General features: G+C 52.6%; 3 protein-coding genes across 3 annotated transcripts; all 3 read left to right on the plus strand.

Moving 5' to 3' along the window:
* Nucleotides 1–509: 509 nt before the first annotated feature.
* On the plus strand, nucleotides 510–8,823 carry Spata24 (spermatogenesis associated 24). Its single transcript, XM_052155499.1, has 6 exons — nucleotides 510–676; nucleotides 1,817–1,882; nucleotides 2,116–2,246; nucleotides 2,335–2,405; nucleotides 8,465–8,567; nucleotides 8,672–8,823. Exons 1-6 carry the CDS (start codon nucleotides 560–562, stop codon nucleotides 8,799–8,801), a joined length of 618 nt encoding a protein of 205 aa, XP_052011459.1. The 5' UTR covers nucleotides 510–559; the 3' UTR covers nucleotides 8,802–8,823.
* A 1,514-nt stretch (nucleotides 8,824–10,337) lies between these two features.
* On the plus strand, nucleotides 10,338–16,027 carry Prob1 (proline rich basic protein 1). The gene has a single exon (XM_052155498.1). It carries the CDS (start codon nucleotides 10,422–10,424, stop codon nucleotides 13,476–13,478), a length of 3,057 nt encoding a protein of 1,018 aa, XP_052011458.1. The 5' UTR covers nucleotides 10,338–10,421; the 3' UTR covers nucleotides 13,479–16,027.
* Nucleotides 16,028–16,180: 153 nt separating this feature from the next.
* On the plus strand, nucleotides 16,181–18,300 carry Mzb1 (marginal zone B and B1 cell specific protein). The gene is made up of 4 exons (XM_052155500.1): nucleotides 16,181–16,437; nucleotides 17,173–17,297; nucleotides 17,624–17,734; nucleotides 17,839–18,300. Exons 1-4 carry the CDS (start codon nucleotides 16,270–16,272, stop codon nucleotides 17,996–17,998), a joined length of 564 nt encoding a protein of 187 aa, XP_052011460.1. The 5' UTR covers nucleotides 16,181–16,269; the 3' UTR covers nucleotides 17,999–18,300.
* The last annotated feature ends 2,307 nt before the right edge of the window (nucleotides 18,301–20,607 follow it).

Here is a 20,607-nt window from a genome sequence, read left to right on the forward strand (position 1 = left end):
TGCCTGGCTTATTTTTACAAATGTTTGGTTTTTATTCTTTGGTTTAGTTTTGTTTTGAAGACAAGGTTTTTTGAGTCTATACTAGCCTTAAACTTACTACGTATACAAAAGTGACTCTGGGTTTCTTTCCTGCATCTACCTCCAAAGTGCTGGGATCTGTTTGGAAACCAAGATTCTGTGTATGCTAAGCAAGAACTCTTTTTCTGTACTTTTGTAGGTTTTCTTGTTTTGAGGCAGGGCTTTTTTATATGTAGGCCAAGATGGCCTTGAACTCACAATCCTCCAGCCTTCTGAACGCTGAAGTTACCAGCTTAAGCTATCACACCCTGTCATTTGTTGCTGCATTGTTGGGAAATGAAATTCAGTCTGGTTCTACTCACTCACTGAGCCACACGCCAGGGCCTCAAAGGGCTTTCCAAGAGCCACGCCTCGGCCTTGCAAACAGAGGAAGTCCCCGCCCCGGTTGCCAGGGTGCTCTGTGGCGTCGCATTCTCATTGGCCGGCGACGAGTGGGGCGCGCAGCAGGAGGCCATTTCCAACGAGCTGGCGGGGGCAAAAGATGGCGACGCCCCTTGGGTGGTCGCAGGGGGGCTCTGGATCTGTGTGTCTCGCCTTTGATCAACTGCGGGACGTGATTGAATCTCAGGAGGAACTGATCCACCAACTGAGGAATGTGGTAGGCAGCCAGAGCTCGGGGAAAGGCTGCGCTGGACGCCTCCGGCGGGGGTGGGGCCAGGCTCTCGATGGATGTAGGGGGCGTGGCTAGTATACATTGAGAAGGGCGTCATCTTGGAGGCGGGGCTCACCTAGCTAGGGGAGGAACCAAGAAGAGCAGGGTACTTTCCTAAACTTCATCAAATCGGGCAATATTCCCCATTCTGCCTGGTTGCTGAAGGGTCTGGTAGATACTCGGTGGACTTCAATGTCTCCACGGTCCTTACCAACTCCCTAAGGCATCCTACGCACAGAAACCAGATCATTCCTGAAGCCGCACACCTCTCCAGTGTCAATTGCAGTGGGAATAGGAATTTGGCCTTTCACGGTGCTGATTTAAGAGCCTCCAAACTTTTTTGTGCCCTTTTGTTCCCAATCCCAGTGAGTGGGTGTCATACACTGATGTCATAGGTTACCTCGGTGCTGGCCAGCTTAGAGCTCATGCATGGAGTTTTTTGTTTCTCTTCTCGTAACTGTGTTGAGATGTGTGTATGTCTCAAAACAAACAAAAACAACCGACTTCACATGTGTTTTTCACTCTAGTGATTTTTAGACAGTGTCTTCCCTTCTGAGCAGTTAGATCCAGGGGGATTGTGAGAGGCATACTCTTGTCTCTTTCAACCAAGTGTTTGCCAGCGTGGGCGCTGAATTACCTTCAGTTCCCAGAGGGTCCCTAGATCTTCTCTTGGCTGCTCACCCCCACTGTCTGGAGTGTTTTTTTTTTTTTTCCTCGATTCATCCTATTTAACAGTCAGATTTCAGGATTAATGTCATTTTCTCGGAGAGCAACCCTGATCCTTACTAAAGCTGGACCCGGGGTTCCTCTGTGTACCACAGGCCCTTGTACTTTTGCCGAGGACATACGGTGGAGAGAGTGCTGGCTGTTAGCAATCTCCACGAGGCTGGTTGCTCTTCGTGGGCAGCACTTAGAACCAGGCCTTGGCAAATCTGTGAGATAAATGCTCCTGTCCTAAGGCCGGTCAAGACCTGTGTGCCTTCAACATGGTTCCATTACCCATCCATTGTCCCTTTGTCCTTAGAGGCCATCCTCCTCCCCCTCCCCCCCACCCCCAGTCCCTTCCTGAGCCGGGCTCTGTTGCAGATGGTTCTCCAGGATGAAAATTTTGTCAGTAAAGAAGAGTTCCAGGAAGTAGAGAAGAAACTGGTGGTGAGTAGCAGCCTCTGCAGACCCCTCCTCCCTCTGCAGACCCCTCCTCCCACTTCCCATGATCCCTGAGGCTGGGCAGAAGCCTTGAGTCTTGGCCTTTCAGAACTTCTAGCCCTCCTAGTGAGGCTGAATCTTCTTGCACCTTTGCATGCACCTCTGAAAAGGGGGTTAGTTAAAGGGATCCTAAGAGACCCAAGGTGGCTTGGGATAAAGAGAGTCGTCATCCCTTGCAGGATGAGAAAGCTGCTCATGCCAAAACCAAAGCCCTCCTGGCCAAAGAAGAAGAGAAGTTGCAGTTTGCCCTCGGAGAGGTGGAGGTACTGTCCAAGCAGCTGGAGAAAGAGAAAATGGCCTTTGAAAAAGCGTGAGTGCGTGGGCCTCAGGAAGGGACTCAGAGCTTGGGGGCTCTTCTGCCTTCTGCCTGTTCAGCCTTACATTTTAACTCCCCCCAGGCTCTCCAGTGTCAAGAGCAGAGTCCTGCAGGAGTCTAGCAAGAAGGACCAGCTCATCACCAAGTGCAATGGTAGGCGGGAGGCCCGTGCTGCCCCCCAAGTTAACATACACGGGCTCTTTTCCAACGGCCCAGTGACGGTGCCAAAATCAGGGCTCTACCCCAACTTCTGCCCCCGGCTGAGGATACAGGCAAGTCCAGGCGGGTCACACCTTCGAAAGTGCCTTCAGGGACCAGGCAGGCTACGGAAATGATGGACGCGATCAGTGTGCGGTATTCTTCACAGCCATAAAGGAACGGGCTTGCTCCCATTTTTCTTGAAACATACAACCTTCTTAGTCCACCTTTTGTTTTATCCCATTTTTGATAAGTGTTAGAAATAGTAGTTCTATTTATAACCTTGCTTCAAGAGGAGCTGCAGAGCAAACACAATCCTACTGCGGATCTTAGGACTCAAAGAACTCTGCAGGCCTGGAGACTGGGTTGCCAGAGCCATGCTCCTCCCCTGGGAATAGAGCCTAAGATTGCCAGATCTTAAAAAAACACGAGAATCTAGAAGCCAGATGTTGTGGCCCATGCTTCTAATTCCAGCATTCAGGAGGTGGAGGCAGGAGGATTGGGAGTTTGAGGCCATTGTGGGCTGTGTAAGACTTTGTCTCAAAAGCAAAGCAAAGCAAAACAAAACAAAACAATTTAGAAGTCAATGTTAATGAAAACTTCTAACTTGTTAGTGTAGGCAACTAATTTAGGCAGTTTCAGAGTAGTGTATTCACTGAGTAAAATGTGTCTGGGCCACTGGATTTCAGCTGCCGTGTGCATGCCTTTGGCTCCTCGTTCTGTGGAGCGCTCTGAGCTGGGGGCACAGCGACACAGTGTCCTATCCTGCAGGAACAGCTTTCATTGTCAGAGAATGCTGAACTCTTATTACTGTGAATTCTATGCACGACATCTGTTGGTTCACTGTGGCAGATCTTAAATAGGCCAAAAACCAACCTGAGCCCAAGAGAATTAAGATCCCTCCTCATGAGGCTCCCATGTGGGGCTCTGGGCAGCTTTCACACACACACACACACACACACACACACACACACACACTGCCTTCTGTCACTCCTGGTGAGCATTCCCTGAGAAGTGCCAACAGGCTGTTCTCTTGATCAGGGAAAGCAGGCTGACAGACATGATGGGTGTTTGAGCAAGACTAACCGAAGCCTAACCAGTAGTCACTGTCTCATATGCAGTGTCCTCTACCCCTGGGTCCTATCTGCCTTTATACTTCCCCTTTCCGGAGAGCCCAGAGAGCTGGAGTTATATCCTGGTATAGCCAGAGACACATTACCTTAGGACGTCTCCTTCTACCAAAATCAGCCCAGGCCCTAGGGCTCTGCATGTGTAATGGGGTAAGGGTCTGGTCTGGATGCCTCCCCCATAGAATGTTCTCTACCTCTCCAGTGGCCACAAGCCCTGCCCTAAGCCAGTGTGGTGGTCTGAACCTCATTTTAATCAGTACTTCTGCCTGCTCCTTTGTCATTTCAGGGTTTTGTGGATTTTAGTTTAGTTTTGATTTTTTTCTTGTTCCTGGTGTTTGTTTGTTTTGAGACAGGATTTTTCTGCATAGCTCTGCCTGTTTAAGAACTTGCTCTGTAGACCAGGCTAGTCTCAAACTCAACAGAGGTCCACCCGTCTTTGCCTCCTGAGTGCTGAAATTAAAGGCACCCCCCACCCAGCTCAATTCAATTTCATATATATATTTATATTTACATATTTATTTTTCTTTTCTCTCTCCCTCTTTTTTTTTTTTTTTTTTTTTTTTTTTTTTGTAGTCCTGGCTATCCTGGAGTTCTCTATATGTAGACCAGGCTGGCCTTGAACTCACAGAGATCCCTGCCTCTGCCTCCAAATACTGGAGTTAACAGGTCTGTGTCATCATGCCCAGTAAGTCACACAGATTTCTAGTTCTCTTTGCCAGAAGAATTTTAGATGCAGTTAATCCAAATTATGCAGATGACCTGGAGAACCGGGCTCTGAGGCCCAGTACCGTCATGCAGTGGGCTCCTTCTTGCTCTCCAGCTATCACCAATGTCTCCTTCCTCTTCTCTACATTGTGCCTCTAGGGCCAGATTTCACCTAGACTACTAAATGCACCAACATGTCTGCATGGCCGGAGCCTGGGTTATAGCTACCTCTTCTCCACCTCCCTCCCTCCTTCCCGTGTCTGTGCCCGTGTCTGTGTCTGTGCAGGCAAGGTCCAGAGGTCAGGGTTAGGTGCCGCCCTCAAGCACACTCTACATGATTTTATTTTATGTGTGTGAGTGTTTTACCTGCATATATGTATATATCTGCACTCTGTGCATGATTAGTGCCCACGGATCCCGGAAAAAGGCATCTGATAACCCTGGTACTAGATTTGCAGACAGTTGTGAGCTGCCCTGTCGGTGATGGGACTTGACCCAGAGTCCTCTGCAAAAGCAACAAGTGCTTTTAAAGTTGACTTGGCTGTCAACTACCTGACATTTTTTTTAAAGCAGTGTTTTCGTATTATAGGTGTGTGTGTGTGTGTGTGTGTCTATCCGTCTGTCTGTCTGTGTCCCATAGTATATGTATGGAGGTGAAAGGAAAATGTAGCCTTCACTTTCTCCACCCACTTTGGGTTCTGGAGATGGAACTCAGGTCGTCTGGGTCATCAGCAAGCACTTTTACCTGCTGAGCCATCTCACTGGCCCACTGTCTTATTTCTTGTGACAAGGTCTCACACCAAACCTGGAGCTTGCCAGTTTTGATTAGACTGACAAGTCCCAACCAAGGACTTCTCCAGCATTAGGACTACAGGGGCTTTTTATGTGAGTGCTGCATATCCAAATTGCGGCCTTCATGTCTGTTGCTCAAGCATTTTACCAACCAAACCACCTCTGTAGCCCCCATCCCATTTAAACTGTATGCATTTATGTGTGTGTGCACGTGTGTGCATATGTATGCGGAAGCTGGAGGACAACCTCTGATGTTATCCTTGGAATGGTACCCACTTCCCACAAGTCAGGCTCTCACTGACCTGAAGCTCACCGATTTGACCAACCAGGCTGGCCAAGAGAGTCTCAGGAATCCTCCTGCCTCTGCTTCTCCAGCACTAGGATTATCAGCACACACCACCACACCCAGGGTCTTCGCATGGGTTCTGGGGACCCCACTCCAGAAGCTCATTTTTGCAAGGCAAGTGTCTCACAGAACATGCCCTTCCCCATTCTCACTCCTCCCCTCCATTTTTATATATTTTTCTGATCATTTTGGTTTTTTTTTTTAGGCTTGTGTATCTTATATGTATAGGTGTATTGTCTGCATGTACACAGAGGATTACAGGAGGTTGTTAACCACCATGTGGGTGCTGGGAATGGAACCAGGTCCTCTGGAAGAGCAGCCAGTGCTCTTTACCACTGTGCCCACTCCCCAGCCTCCTCCCCCCTTTCAGGATGGGTTCTCATGCATCCCAGGCTGGCCTCAAACTTGCTAAGGAATGACTTTGAACTGACTGGCCTGCCTTCACTTCCTGAGCACTGGGATTACCCCATGGCGCTCTCTTTTATGAGCTTTGCCAGCTAACCATAGGCATGCACTCAACCTGTGAACTATCTTCTCAGCCCTGTGCAACCATCCCTTTAATCAGGGGGGCTTCCCCCCCCCACCATGTGATCAGATTTCCCAGGGCTCCATGGAGGACAGCTATATGAAAGCTTTCAGATTCTTAAAGCCACCTTGGATTTTGACCTAAGACACAGATGTCCTGTCTCTAATGTGTGCTTGGTTAGGGGGAGGTTTTTCCCTCACTGGCCTACTGGGTGCTCTCTATACGACTGTGGAATGGGGACTATTTATGTTTGAGAAACCTGGTCTGAAGAAGCAGCTAGCCAGCTCGCTAACCCCGCCTCCACAGGAGCCTCCTCCAGTGCAGCCTCGTCCTCGTCCTTCTCTGATCATCTCCTCTTCTGTCTTGTTTTTTTGTTTTTATTTTCCACTCTCCTTGCTTTGGGGCAGGAAATCAAACTCAAGAGCCTCACACTTGCTAGGCAAGTGTTCTAGTAATGAACCACTCCATCAGCCTTCAACCCCTCGACATTTATTTGTTCATTCATTCATTCATTTATTCTGCTGACACAGGGGTCTCAGGTAGCCCAAACTGTCCTTAAACTTGGTAAGATGGCCTTGGTCTTCCCGTACTCTTACCTCTGCCTTCCCAGTGCTGGGGTTAGTAGCGTGTGCTTCCACTCAGTTTAGTTTTGAGTTCTGTTTTTAAGGTTTATTTTATGTGTGACTGTTTTGCCTGCATATATGTATGTGCACCATGTGTGTGCCTAGAGCATGTTATGTATGTGCAACGTGTGTGCCTAGAGCATGTATGTATGTGCACCATGTGTGTGCCTAGAGCATGTTATGTATGTGCAACGTGTGTGCCTAGAGCATGTATGTATGTGCACCATGTGTGTGCCTAGAGCATGTTATGTATGTGCAACGTGTGTGCCTAGAGCATGTATGTATGTGCACCATGTGTGTGCCTAGAGCATGTATGTATGTGCACCATGTGTGTGCCTAGAGCCTATGGAGATGAGAAGAGGGTACCAGATCCCCAGGAACTAGAGTTAATGTGTTTACGAAGTACCCTAGGATACCGGGAACCTCCCTGGAAGAGCAGTCAGTGCTCTTAACTGCTGAGCCATCTGTCCAGCCTCTACTTCCTGAGTCCTGACTTCTTTGAGAAGTTAAACACATCTGGAGTAGGCAAGGGCCTCATCTCCCACAAGAGGCCCTGCATAGCACAAGACCCGGTATATCAGTCTGCCCTTGATAGGTCTGACTTAACTGAGATGGCCAAAAGTTGGTATTTTGAAGCCTAAAAGTTCTTAGAGACACCTTATTCATTCCACAGTACACAGATGTGTGTCCCTGTCCCCTTATGTCCTAGTTGTAGAAAAGGCCAACAATTGATGGATGAGACACTTTAGACATCGGCACAAGGAAAAAAGGGATGGGATGGGAGTATTGGGAAGGGCTACAATTCCCAGACCAAGGGTCTAACCACAGAAGTGGAAAGATCTGAGAGCCAGCCAGGGCTATGACAGGACTCTCCGCTTCTCTCCAAGGATTTTTGCCCCATCCTCACCTGGGTGAGGTTTATAATACAGTGGTAAAGTTACTGACAGAATCATTGTCGGGAGACTCCAAAAAATTGCTGGTAATGGCAGGGTCCTGTGGTAAACACGAAAGCCTATCTACTCAGGAAGTTGAGGTAGCAGGACCAAAAGTTGAAGGCCTGTCATTACTACAGAGTGAGTTAGCACTCACTGCTAGCCTGGTCAACTTAATGAGCCTCTGCTTCAAAGCCAAGTAGAAAGTGGAGATGGGTGTGGCAGTGCAGTTGCGGGGAGGCTGAGACCAGTGGATCTCTTCCAGTTGAGAACAGCCAGAGCTATTATAATAGAAAGACCCTGTCTCAAAAAAGGAAAGATAGAAAGGAAGGAAGGGGACTGGAGAGATGGCTCAGCAAGTAAAAGCACTGATTGCTCTTCTGAAGGTCCTGAGTTCAAATCCCAGCACCCACATGATGGCTCACAACCATCCATAAAGAGATCTGACTCCCTCTTCTGATGTCTGAAGACAGCTACAGTGTACTTACATATAATAAATAAGTAAATATTTAAAAAAAAAAGAAAGGAAGGAAGGAAGGAAGGAAAGAGAGAGAGAGAAAGAGAAAGCGCTGGGTATGGGGTGGGGAGGTAGCATGGTAGCACACCTTTAATCCTAGCACTTGGGAGGCAGAGACAGGAGTTATTTCTGAGTTCAAGGCCAGCATGGTCTACATAGTGAGTTCTAGGATAGCCAGGGCTTTGTAGAAAGATCTGCCCACCCCACCCCTGCCCCAGAATGAGGACGGAGCTCAGTGATGGAGCCCCTACCTATCAGGCATGAGGCCTTGGGTTCAGTCTCCAATACAGAAAAACAAACTCATTCATGCTAAGGAACAGGCAGCTGTCCAAGAAGAACTCCTGGGCAGGGAGAGCAAAGTTTGAAGAGCCACCCAAAGGAAGACCTCAACTCAGAAGCCTGAGAGAGGGAACCACCCTCCTCCCTGCCTCTCTCCCCCACAGAAATTGAATCCCACATTATAAAGCAAGAAGATATACTTAATGGCAAAGAGAATGAGATTAAAGAGTTGCAGCATGTTATCAGCCAGCAGAAACAGATTTTCAGGTGAGGGGCTGGGCCAGGCTGGGGGTTGTTGATGGAAGTGGGGAGCCTGACTTCTGGCCCTGACCCAGGGCTGTCCAGCCTACGACCAGCTGGCTCCATTGCAGGAATCACATGTCTGACTTCCGGATCCAGAAGCAGCAGGAGACCTACATGGCCCAGGTGCTGGACCAGAAGCATAAGAAAGCCTCGGGAACTCGTCGGGCCCGTAGCCGCCAGTGTTCCAGGGAAAAATAAACTGCTGGTTACCTTTCTATTCTCTAGCTGTGATGCCCAGCCTCTACTCTCCCTTCTCAACCCAGGGAAGACAAACTCTTTCCTTCCATCCCTGTGGGTCCCTCACCTCTCCAAGAACAAATCAAGGCACCAAGGGCTTCATGGGAGTTACGGTCTGGGGACTACCACCACTACAACTGCTTCTGAGCTTAGGGAGGGGACACTGCTCATGTCTTCAACCCCCCGCTGCTGCCCTCATTTTGGGGGTGGGGTAAAAGCCAGTGGAAGTGAGTGGGAACTGGGTCTTTGTGGGTCTTGCTGGAACTGTGGGCCAGTAGGCACTGCTGCTTGCTTTGGGTGATTAGTTTTTTCCTACATACACCGCCCCAGTTAGTCCAATCACACCCTACCTGGACTTGAATAAAATGTGAATCTCTGGGGTTAGCTGTAGTGTTAGGGCAGAATGGAGTGTGGGGGTGTGTCTCTGTACTTGTGTGTGTGTGTACATGCATGTTAGCCCTGACCAGAGAATTCAAAGACTGGATTCCAAGACCACAGTGAGGCTGAGAAACCAGAAGCCATCAGGGATTGAGAATATGTGTATACTATTCATACAGATCACATCTGTACCTTCTTCCACTGCTCAACATTCAAACAAGGAAAGTGAGAAAACCTTTTAAAACAGGGAAAGGGCTGCCTGCTCAAGTTGCTCTGGCAGATCTGACAGGATGCGAGGTCAGCCCTGTTCGTTCAGAAGCTATCACTGAGTGGGAGCGCAAGACCCACAAGACAGAGTGGTTAAGTCTAGCCTGTGCTGTGTCACCGTGAGGCTGGGTGCAAGGGAGGGGCCGGTGCATCAGGGCCAGCTGGGCCTGAGTCACAGCAGGACGGTCAGGCCAGAAGTTAAGTACAGTCCTGTCCTATTGTCTGTCATAAGACAAAGACAGCTGGAGACTGCTTCTCTATGAGTGGGGGACTGGTATAAGGGCCTGTGGGCCTAGAGCTTTAGAGGGGACCCTACAAAGATTGGCTTGTCTCCCAGGTTTGTTCTGGATGCTAGGCTGCTTGTGAAAGCTAGCTAGGGATGATCCTCCAGCTCTTTCTAATGGGCCTGAAAGTCTAGCCAGCACCTACCTGAGTTAGGAGAGTCCTCTGATAATCCCTAACCCTATCAAAGGTGGTCTGGGGAGTGTAAGGGGGGGCCCAAAGATGCATAAGGAAGGCGTGGAGGAGAATTTCTTTGTGATGGAAAAGAGTTGGGGGCTGAAGGTGTGGAATTTCAAGATCTCACACCCTGACCTTCATCTCGGGCAAGCCCCTTGCAAGGCCAGAGTTTTCTAGAATCGGGCCTAGCTGCTGCCTCCTCACTAAAGCTGGGCCAGCCTTCCTCTCCTGTCCGCCGGAGGCTGGAGCCCCACCCCCACGCTGTAGCTGCACCTGTGTTGGAGAAAGTTCGGCATGGGGGCTTCACCCCGAAGGGCCCACAGCTTAGGTCTCCCTGCTGCCAAAGCCGCTAGCTCGGGCGTTGACGCTGGCGCTTTAAGACGCTTTGACCCCGCGGCATCCAGGCGGGGCGGGGACAGTGCAGGAGCCACCAGCGGAGGCACTGCGCGGGAGGTAGTGCTAGGTGTCCTGCCCACCATGCTGACTGCGCTCGCCCCGCTAGCCCTTCCTGGGCTCTCTAGGCGGCTGCCTGCTCCTGCGGGGCGTCAGGACTCGTCCGGTTCGTCCGGCTCCTACCACACAGCTCCGGCTTCTCCGGAGCCCCCGGACGTTGGGCCGGACACAGAAGGCCGGGGGACTTGGCTCTGGGTGGCTCCTGGGCGGGGGGCGGGCGCGCAGCCTGTCCTGTCCGTCAGCGCCCAGAATAGCCGCCAGCAGCCCTGCTCCGGCTCGGGTTTCCCGCGAGGCCCGGGCTCCGGCCCGCCGCCGCCCCGGCCCCAGCTGCGCATGCTGCCGTCGGGGGAGATGGAAGTCATCTTCGGCGCGGGGCCTCTGTTCAGCCGCTCCGACGCGGAGGATCTGGAGGAGCGACAGCTCACGGCGCCTACCTTCAGCAGCCCCCTGCTGCCCGGGCCAGCGTCCCCTGCCTCTGTCTCGTCGCAGTCGCAGGTCCCCGACGGGGGCTCTCGCTGGGCCACCTACCTGGAGCTGCCGCCCCGCGAGCCGAGTCCTGCCGTCTCAGGCCAGTACGAGTGCGTGGAGGTGGCCCTGGAGGAGCGCACCGCGCCCGTTAGACCCCGCACGGTGCCCAAACGTCAGATCGAGCTGCGTCCGCGGCCTCGGAGTCCCTCGCAGGACAGCCGCGCGCCGCGTCCCCGACTGCTCCTGCGCACCGGCTCCCTGGACGAGTCTCTGAGCCGCTTGCAGGCCGCCGCGGGCATCGTGCAGACGGCGCTGGCCAGAAAACTGGGCTCTGCCGTCCCAGCCCCCAGCAACGTCACCATTAAGTCTACCGGCAAGCCGGAATCCACGACAAACTCTCAGGAAAGGGCAGCCAGCACTCGCGTGGTCCCGGAAGAGGCTAAGTCTCGGCCACCCCGCGCGCACGACAATTCTGCCTCCGCCAGAGCCCCGCGGCCTTGGCCTAGCCTCCGAGAGCGAGCGATTCGGCGGGACAAGCCGGCGCCCGGGACCGAGCCTCTGGGTCCAGTTAGTTCCAGCATCTTTCTGCAGTCAGAGGAGAAACCGCATCAGGCTCACAAACAGGAATCCAAGACCCAGTTCTGCCGTGAGACTCCGGATCGAACCGTGCCGAGGGCACGGAGTCCTCCTTTCCATCCTAGAGGTTCCCGCGTGCCTCCCAGTAGGGTTGTGAGGCCGAGGAGCCCATCTCCTCCGCAGCAGGCTCCAAACGGGGCCGCACGGGGTCCTCGCTGCCCGTCTCCCCAAAACCCTCCACAACCTCCTAAGATTGTTTGGAGAACGAGTAGCTCCGCCTTCCCTGGCGCATCCTCTGAGTGGGAAAATCGGAATGCCTCCGTAGAGGAAGTCGGCCGCGGAAGGACCCCTTCCCCTCCACCGCTTCCCCAACGGACTCAGGGTGTCGCTAGAGTTGGGAACCCATGTCCTGAAGCTCCTCTTGTGTGGAAGGTTCTGAATTCGAGAGGCGGAGATGCAGTAGGGCTGAGCAGGGACCCGTCGCTGCCAGCCCTGCTCCCACGGGAGTCACCTCATCCTATTGAAACGCGTAGCCCATCGCCCGGGGAGACTTGGAGTCCTGTTGTGCAGGGTTCATCGACGGCATTGCATCAGGAAGCTATGAATGGTCTAACTCAGGATCTGGAGCCGCCTACACCATCAGCACCCGCGACTCCAGAGCTCGCAGAGGAGCTGTGCCTGCTCACACTGGAAAATGCGCATATTGCCTTCAGAAGCTGTCAGCGGTCTCCAGAGGTAGATACAGCGGAACAGCCCCGAAGTCATCCCACAAGCACTCTGGACGACGATGTGTGCCCAGAAGCCTTAGGCTCGGGAGAAGGGGCTTCTGGACGCCCGCGCGTGACCATTCCGCGGCCGCGAGACGTGCGCAAGATGGTTAAGACTACTTACGCGCCAAGCTTCCCGGCAGGGACCCCAGGCTCCGGGCTTCCCGCGCCTCCTGCAGACTCCAGCGGGGAGGAGGGTGATGCATCCAAAACGCACAAGCTCCCCGCACTTGAGTCGCCCGCCCCGGCTCATTACACTTCCATTTTTCTCAAGGACTTTCTGCCTGTGGTACCTCATCCTTATGAGTCACCAGAAACTTCCCTTCATGCAACCCCTAAGGATGCCTCCCAGTCCAGCGGAGTCCCGAGGCGGAGGGCAGAGAACAGCACCGCGAAACCCTTCGCTCGCAGTGAGATCCGCTTGCCTGGCGCTCTAGCCTTCGGCCAGCGGCGGGAGAAAACCCCTAGTGTCCAAAGACGCGGTCCTGGAGGAGAAAACCCGGAGGCTGAGACCCAGAGCCTGGTCCCCGATCGCGAGGGTCGGACCAGCCCTTTAGGAGGCGCTCGCACCTCGACCCAGAGTTCCCCTTTAGAGTCGACGGGGACCGGACCTCCTCGCCCCGGCTCACCGCAGGCGTGTCCAAACTCGAGCCCTATGGCAGCACCCGAGTTGGAGACACCGCTTGTTGCTCCTGCAACTGCGGTCCGGGCGCCCCTCCTTCCCGATCCTGCAGCGACGGCGCCCAGGGCCGCTGCACCCTTCCCGCGAGCTGCCTCTGCGCCTCCCACCGACCGGCTCCCCCCTGCATCCTCCCTGGGGACGCGGAGGCCTCCGGGAGCCGCGCCCGCGGGGAAGGTCCTCGTAGACCCGGAGAGCGGTCGGTACTACCTTGTGGAGGCGCCGAGGCAGCCGAGGCTGCGGGTACTCTTCGATCCCGAGAGCGGGCAGTATGTGGAAGTACTGCTGCCACCCTCGCCCTCTCCCACCCGCCAGTCACGCCAGCCCTATGTCCCGCTGGCCCTAGGGCCCGGCCTCTACCCGCCCGCCTATGGGCCTATCTCTGGCCCGTCTCTGTCACCGCTGTCCCCAAACCTGACGGCCCTTGGTAGTCTCCAGCTACCTTGGGCTCCTGAGGCTGGACCCCTGGAGGGGATGTACTACATGCCCTTGAGCGGGACCCCGAGTCCGGCACCACCAGTGCTCTTCTGTGCCCCACCCTCCAGTTCTGGTCCCCTCCCGTCCACCAAGGGTTCTGTGTTGCCTTTGTGAAGCCTCAGCCCTTATTCCCGTGGAGTTGGGTTTCCTAGAACGCATTGGAAGTTCCGGCTCCCAGTCTCTTAACTTTTTTCTCCCATCAATTCTTTGGCCAGTTCCAGCCAGTCGCCAGACCAGAAGGGACCTTAAGAGAATGTATCTGCTGCCTGGGCTGATATTGCTGGAGCATCTTTAGCAAATGTCTGGCCGACTACCCCCAACCCCCACCTCCCAAAAAAATATGTATCCCTTTCCCAAACCTTCCCAGGGTGTGGTGTGTTTGTGTGTTTATGTAGACAAGCAAGTCCGTCCAAGTGAGAAGTCTAAGAGGTGTTGGAGTTTCCCAGAATAGCAGGTGTGGGAGCAGCAGGACCAGGGCTGCCTTGGTGAACTGTTTGTGTCTCCCTAACACTGGGCCCAGTTGAGTGGAGAAGGACAGTGGGTGCTGCTGAGATGGAAGGGCTGGGTGGTAGCCATCAAACCCTTCCTGGGAGGCTGTGGGAGAACCCAGTGTGTTGCCAGGGCAGCTTGGGGCAAGCTAACGAGAGCTACGAGGATAGTGGCCGGAGATGAAGAATGGATGTGGTATAAGGAGGTGTGGAGGGTTAGCCTGGGTTGGGGGTGAGAGACGTGGATGAAGTGGCCCAGCACTGCTGTAGTTCCTGTAAAGACAGCCAGTGGGACCAGCAGCTACTGACATTAAGGCCAGGCCGGCAGGAGGGACTAGCAAACGAGGAACGGGAGGAAGATTACTCTTTGGGTTTTCTGTGGCTAGGGGTGATTAAGGACAAGTGGTGAATTAAAAAATCTCAAGTGGTCAGCAATCATTTCTCTTGTTTGGCCATTTCTGGAGGTGAGAGGGCAGCAAAAGCAAGAATCTAGGAAAATAAGTTACTTTAGATTGGGGGAATTGTTTAACTAAAATGGAGGCGCTTCATAAATTGCTGTGACAGCCGGGCGGTGGTGGCACATGCACACCTCTAATCCCAGCACTCCGGGGGCAGAGGCAGGTGAACTCTGTGAGTTCAGGGCCAGCCTACAGAATGAGTTCCAGGACAGTCAGGGCTACACAGAGAAATCCTGTCTCAAAAACAACAAACACTGGACTACAGCTAACAGCCCACAGCAGGGAACCTAGGTCTCCCTCAGGTCCCAGCGCCTGTCTCCTGTAGACCCTGAGAGCAGAGCGGCCTTATTTTGAAGCCATTCCCGCCTGGACAGACAGCAAGTAAAGTTGAATGACCAGGATGACAAGAGGGAGGAAGGCCTGGCTGTTATCACGGGTGAGTTAGAGCTGGCAAGAGGAAGGCTGGCCCAGATGGAGTAGGCCAAGGGGCTCTGACCCTGCAGCTGATTCCGTGTTCCAGGAGCAGAGGCAACAGTGCCCACACAGGGACTGGTCCTTCTGTCTGCCCACAGCACAGGAAAGACCCCAACCCTGTGCTCTAGCTGCTCTGAGTCTGGGGTAAACTGAGGGCCAGAGCACAATCTCTGTGGGTGGTCTCTGTGTTGTTTTGAGCCTTGCTGAGGTGTTTGACATGAGGTGTTTGGGAAAGTATAGTTCCCACTAGAAGCAATGCTGGGTAGACATCCGATAGCTTTCTGGTTCCCTTGGAGTGCCTGTCAACTTTGCCCTGGATTGGAAATTGGCTAAAATACTCGTCAAAATAACCTCAGCATCTCTACCATAGACACTGGTCCCAATGACATGGAGGGACCAGGGCCACCCCTAGAGTATATCATCTCGCCCTGGTGTGCAATAAACGGCTGACCATGAAGAGCTATGGTGGCTGAAATGACAACCAAGTGTATGGTCCTAATTTCCTGCTGCCACCTTTTTAAAACAAAACAAAACAAAAAATCACTTTTGCCTGGTGTACACTTTTACTCCCAAGACTTGAGAGGCAGAGGCAGGTGGATCTCTTTGAGTTCAAGGACAGCCAGGGCTATCTCAAAAAGTCAAATAAATCACATTTAAAATACTTAATTTTATTTTATTATGAGCGTTTGCCTGCATGTATGTGTGTGCACCACATGTATGCTTGAGGCCCATGAAGACCAGAAAAGGGCACTGCAGATGGTTGTGAACATTGTGTGAGTGATGGGAACTGAACCCAGGACCTTAGCAAGACAAGCAATTGTTTGTAACCACTGGGCTTTCCTCAACTCCCTGCCTCTTAAACACCCTCCACAAAGCCCTCATGTCTGGCTCTGGCCTAGGTAGAGGGTACCCTAGGAGTGGAGAAAAAGACCACGTATGCTCTCACACACTGTGGTCTCCCAGACTCAGTAAATGTTTCACTACAGTTAGAGCCCCAGGCTAGCAACCACGGCCATGGCCGCGTGCGTGCGTGCGTTCCTCCTGAAGGCTGTGACCTGCGTCCATTGGGAACTCTCAGTGTGGCTTCTCCAGCTGGAGGATTTGTCTCTTCTGAGCTTTCACATCCTCTGTAGGAGAAGAAAGACTGTAACCAGCCACCTCACCCCACAGGATGTTTGGTTCGGTTCCTACCGCTTGTCCAGGTCCCAGTATCCGGTCTCCATCAGCAGCGGAGCAGCCTTGGCCAGCCACTGCCTCTCCCTGCATCTTCATCCTCTAAGTGTTAAGTGGAGCTGAGTCATCAGGAGCCAGGACCCCCCACCCAACTGGGGAACCTGCATGAGTGACACCTGGCATCTCCAGGGCCTCTTGAAGGGAAGAGGGTCAGTGAGGTGTCAGTTCCCTATTGGCCTAAACCACAGATAATTCGAGTGCGCATCTGCGCCCCAACCGCAGCCTGTGCTCCAAGAAGTAAGTTCGGAGGCCATGAGGCTGCCGCTGCTGCTACTGTTGGGGTGCAGGGCTATCCTGGGGAGCTCCGGGGACAGGGTTTCCCTCTCGGCTTCAGCTCCTACGCTGGATGATGAAGAGAAGTACTCAGCTCACATGCCGACTCACCTGCGCTGCGATGCCTGCCGGGCTGTGGCCTTCCAAGTAAGTCCTTGCTCAGACGCCCCATCTGCCTGAGACCTCACCACCGAGCCTTTAACCCCCAGCCCTCTGTCCAGGATATTACCAGCCCCTTCTCTTGAATTGCCATGCCTCAGTTTACTCTCTTGCTTGGTCACCAAAGAACAGACAATCTGAGATGGCCCCATCTTGTCACCCCAGGGAACCAGTCCTCCTCTTATAATTCTCCCTGTCTGTATCCTGTTTTGATCTGGGCACCCTCCCCAGGTCCCTGAGGTGCCTTTAATTCACTCATGTTGAACACACACATATCTATGTGAACCCATCATGCTTGTTCACCTAAGCATGCTGTGTGACTATGTTTCTGTATGTACGCAGGGTGAGCGAGTACATGTGTTATTAAAGACTGGCTAATTTATTTGCGTATTATTATTATCTTTATCATTATTATTGGCTTTCCTTGTTCTCATGGTTTAAAAATAGCATGTGCTACTGGGCAGGTGTGCCCCGAAGGAGGGGCCAGGTCTTTCACTCAGCGTTTTCTCCCCTAGCCCCGGGAGAGTAGGTCCGGCCTGAGCTGGCCCAGCCCAGCTGCGGGGCCTAGAGAAGGGCCCCTACATCCTGCCGTGCAGGTGCTTCCGGCTCAACAGCTCCCCTGACACCTCATTCTCCCCGGAGACTTGGGTGTCTGTCTTTCTCTCATTCCCCTAATTGACCAGCAGTCCCAAAGTGCAGGTTCTCAGCACCTCCTCATTCCAGATGGGGCAACATCTGGCGAAAGCAGAGGCTAAATCTCACACTCCAGACTCCAGTGGGCTGCAGGAGCTGAGTGAATCCACATACACAGATGTCCTGGACCGGACCTGCTCTCAGAACTGGCAGTCGTGAGTTGCTGATGCAGTCCCTGCCACCTTCCTTAAGGGGGAAGCGCCGGTGGGCACAGCCCTCCATCTCCCCATTGGTGCCTCCTGCTCTTCCCACAAAGGCGCTGGTCCTGAGGGAGGGGTTGGCTGGGCTGAAATCTGGGCCACGGTTGCTGTTGGGAACATCTGGGCGAGCAGATGGCCACAGGAAGATCACTGTGAGATCTTGAGACTTAGCTCTGTCTGAACTCAGCAAATGTCCGGTATACTTAGCCTAGAAGAGGAGCAAGTCCCTCCCTGAGCTGGTCTGCATTAATCCTGCATCCCTTGCTTCCCATTACCATCAGCTACGGAGTTCAGGAAGTGAACCAGATGAAGCGTCTCATGGGCCCAGGACTTAGCAAGGGGCCAGAGCCAAGCATCAGCGTGATGGTTACTGGGGGCCCCTGGCCCAATAGGTAATAGCACGTGGGGGGAGAAGCCCCCGGAGTCCTGCTTGGCTCCTCTGCTCCCCCCCCCCAACTAGGGCAGGCTAGACTTCAAGGCGCCCTTGCTCCCCTAGGCTCTCCATGACTTGCTTCCACTACCTGGGTGAGTTTGGAGAGGACCAGATCTATGCCGCCTACCGCCAAGGCCGTGAGAATTTGGAGACGCTGCTCTGCAGGGACACCCGTGGGCCCTGCTCACAGGAGGAGACCCTGGCCCAGAGAGAAGAGCTGTAGTCCACGCTGCGACACTTCTGGATCTTCTCTAATTCTTTTATTATTATTATTATTAGCTGTTTAAAGACAGGCTCTCATCATGTAGCCCAGGCTGGCCTTGAACTTGTCCTGCTCAGCCTCGAAAGCGCTGCAATTAAGTCCTGAGCCTTTGTGCTTGACCCTCCTATATCTTTTTTTTCCCCAGCGGTGGTGATGAGGAGAGGGCAGGGAAACCTGACTTTAACTGTCAATCTTCTTCCTCCACCCCTCCCTGGGGGACTGGGGTTGAGGTTGCCTTTCAAATAAAGCTCACTGACCTCGAATCCTCTCTGTGAAGGCATTTGGGGAAGGGAACGGGGCAGAAAATGGTGTTTCTGTTGAAACCTTTCCCAAGGGGGTCAAATACACACCACTCCACCTACCTGGAAGAGAGTTGGCCTGGTTGGAAATGAGAGCGAGTTAGGAAAGGATCCGGTCACGTGCTCAGGGCCAAACAGTGCCGGGGTTTAGACCATCAGGAGGGAAAGTGCAGATAGTCTCCTGTAGCCTCCTAGGCACGACTGCTTGCTCTCTGTACCCATTTAGACAATAGATAATAAATAGCAAATAAAAATGAGATGGCTTAGCCAGGCGGTGGTGGTGCACGCCTGTAATCCCAGCACTCTGGGAGGCAGAGGCAGGCGAATTTCTGAGTTCGAGGCCAGCCTGGTCTACAGAGTGAGTTCCAGGACAGCCGGGGCTACGGAGAAACCCTGTCTCGAAAAAAAAAAATGAGATGACTGCTCCTAGGTATGTTTGAGGCGCGAAGGATTGTATTGTAGATATGAGGGAGAGCACAGCCAGAGGTGTCTAGAAGAGTCCAGACTGAACCGGGCCATGGGAGGAGGTGGGTGGGGTGCAGGGAGGTGAGAGGGGGGACCAAGAGAAGAGCCCAGAACCAAAGAACGCATGGCTAAAATGGCAGATCTGATAGGAATGAGGAGCTGGGGAGAGGGTTAAGGTAGCAGGTGGGCTGAGGCATGCTAGGAACAGCCACAGGCACTTGGTGAGCCTCGACCCCTCCACCCCCAGGAGCCTGACAAATACCAGACCAAGTAAAAATTGAGCTGGGAGGGGCTTCAGACTTTGAAGGTCAGTAGTGTTGGCTGCTGGAGGAACTGGGGCTTCTCAAGCAAGCCTGAACTCGCAGACACTGGGAGCTGCTCTGGGTCTCTAGGACCTGGCAACGTGGGTTAGTTCACTAAAGAATTGCTAGGGTCTGAAAATTCAAAGCAACCCAAGCAGACAGACACAAGAGTCCACACAAAGCAAAATCTTTATTTGAATGAGGCTGCAAAAACTGACCAGTCAGGGACAACAGCAGCACAGACTCAGGAGCTGACTGCGGCTTTGAATGTTCATCTTGGTAGCTATTTCAGCAGATGACAAAACTTTATTGTACTTGGGCTGAAACTGATGGATCAGGGTCATAGAACCAGACTCCAGAGCTGAACCCCAAGCCAAAATGTTAGAGTCTTCAAGCTCCAAACCCACAAATATCTGTGCCAAGTCACAGTCACAACTTTCCATCAATCAGAATTATTTGTTCTTTCGTGGTTAGGAACAATTGTTACGTTTCGGGAATAAAAGGTAGTGGTGGTGGTGGAGGAGGAGGAGAAGGAGGAGGAGGAGGAGGAGGAGGAGGAGGAGGAGGAAGAGGAGGAGGAAGTTGGCCTAGACATCAGGAAAGCTCCCTTATAGCCTGGGAACTATGATCAAGATGGAGTCTGAAAACAAAAAGGCAGCACTCAGGACAAGTCTCTTTTGTTTGATCCCAACAGAATAAAACCACAGCAGCTTCCTCTTGGATTAATTTGACCAAGATCAAGCCCAATTTCCCTGTATCTTTCAAAGGCCTGTAGTCTGGTTTCTGGCCTGCTTGTGAGCTTTCAGTGGTGTTTGTGCATAAAATGTGCTTGTCCCTGGTTGTGCGGGAACTCTGTGTAAGATATATCAGCCTGGCCTGGAATTCACTGAGTTCTGACTGCCTCCGCTTCCCTAGTGTTGGGTTTGAAGGCATGTGCCAAACTGAGTCAGGAATGAGGAGTTCTTTATACAAATCTTTAACAGAGGTTCACAAGGGGAAAGGCCACTCACTGCTTCAAACCGACCCAGGCTGGTAAAAAAGCGGCAATCATGCTCTCGCCTATATCCACGCTTCTGTTGCAATGTGCATTAGGGATATTTGTTTCGAGTTCTCTTCCAGCCTGTTGTCTGTTTGCAGTAAAAATGTACCACCATGAATACACGCATATACACATATAACATTATTCTGGGTCAGGGCATGGATGAGCACATGATTTAAAATTAAAGCCATGCATTGGTTTAGCTTGTAAAAACTGATTGCATGGGAAATCTAAGGCAAGTAAGGCTGGTTATATAGCCTTAAATGATCTGAAGGGATATTATTTAAATTTGCTATGAGGGTTCCCAAAATTCAGTCTATTGGGGGCCCAAGAAATATATTTATTCATTTTTTTTTTTTGATTTGGTTCTTTCGAGACAGGGTTTCTCTGTATAGCCCTGGCTGTCCTGGAACTCACTCTGTAGTCCAGGCTGGCCTCGAACTCAGAAATCTGCCTGCCTCTGCC

The sequence above is a fragment of the Apodemus sylvaticus genome, chromosome 13, assembly GCF_947179515.1.
Source record: "Apodemus sylvaticus chromosome 13, mApoSyl1.1, whole genome shotgun sequence".
Taxonomy (NCBI): Eukaryota; Metazoa; Chordata; class Mammalia; order Rodentia; family Muridae; genus Apodemus; species Apodemus sylvaticus.

What these genes read in the sequence shown, in the direction of transcription:
- Prob1 (XM_052155498.1), top strand. Translation starts at nt 10,422, where the DNA reads ATGCTGACTGCGCTCGCCCCGCTAGCCCTTCCTGGGCTCTCTAGGCGG.
- Spata24 (XM_052155499.1), top strand. Translation starts at nt 560, where the DNA reads ATGGCGACGCCCCTTGGGTGGTCGCAGGGGGGCTCTGGATCTGTGTGT. An exon ending in AAAATGGCCTTTGAAAAAGC is followed by an intron (nt 2,247 to 2,334) that starts GTGAGTGCGTGG and finishes AACTCCCCCCAG; the next exon opens with GCTCTCCAGTGTCAAGAGCA. An exon ending in CAGCAGAAACAGATTTTCAG is followed by an intron (nt 8,568 to 8,671) that starts GTGAGGGGCTGG and finishes GCTCCATTGCAG; the next exon opens with GAATCACATGTCTGACTTCC.
- Mzb1 (XM_052155500.1), top strand. Translation starts at nt 16,270, where the DNA reads ATGAGGCTGCCGCTGCTGCTACTGTTGGGGTGCAGGGCTATCCTGGGG. An exon ending in GCCGGGCTGTGGCCTTCCAA is followed by an intron (nt 16,438 to 17,172) that starts GTAAGTCCTTGC and finishes TCCTCATTCCAG; the next exon opens with ATGGGGCAACATCTGGCGAA. An exon ending in GGGGGCCCCTGGCCCAATAG is followed by an intron (nt 17,735 to 17,838) that starts GTAATAGCACGT and finishes TTGCTCCCCTAG; the next exon opens with GCTCTCCATGACTTGCTTCC.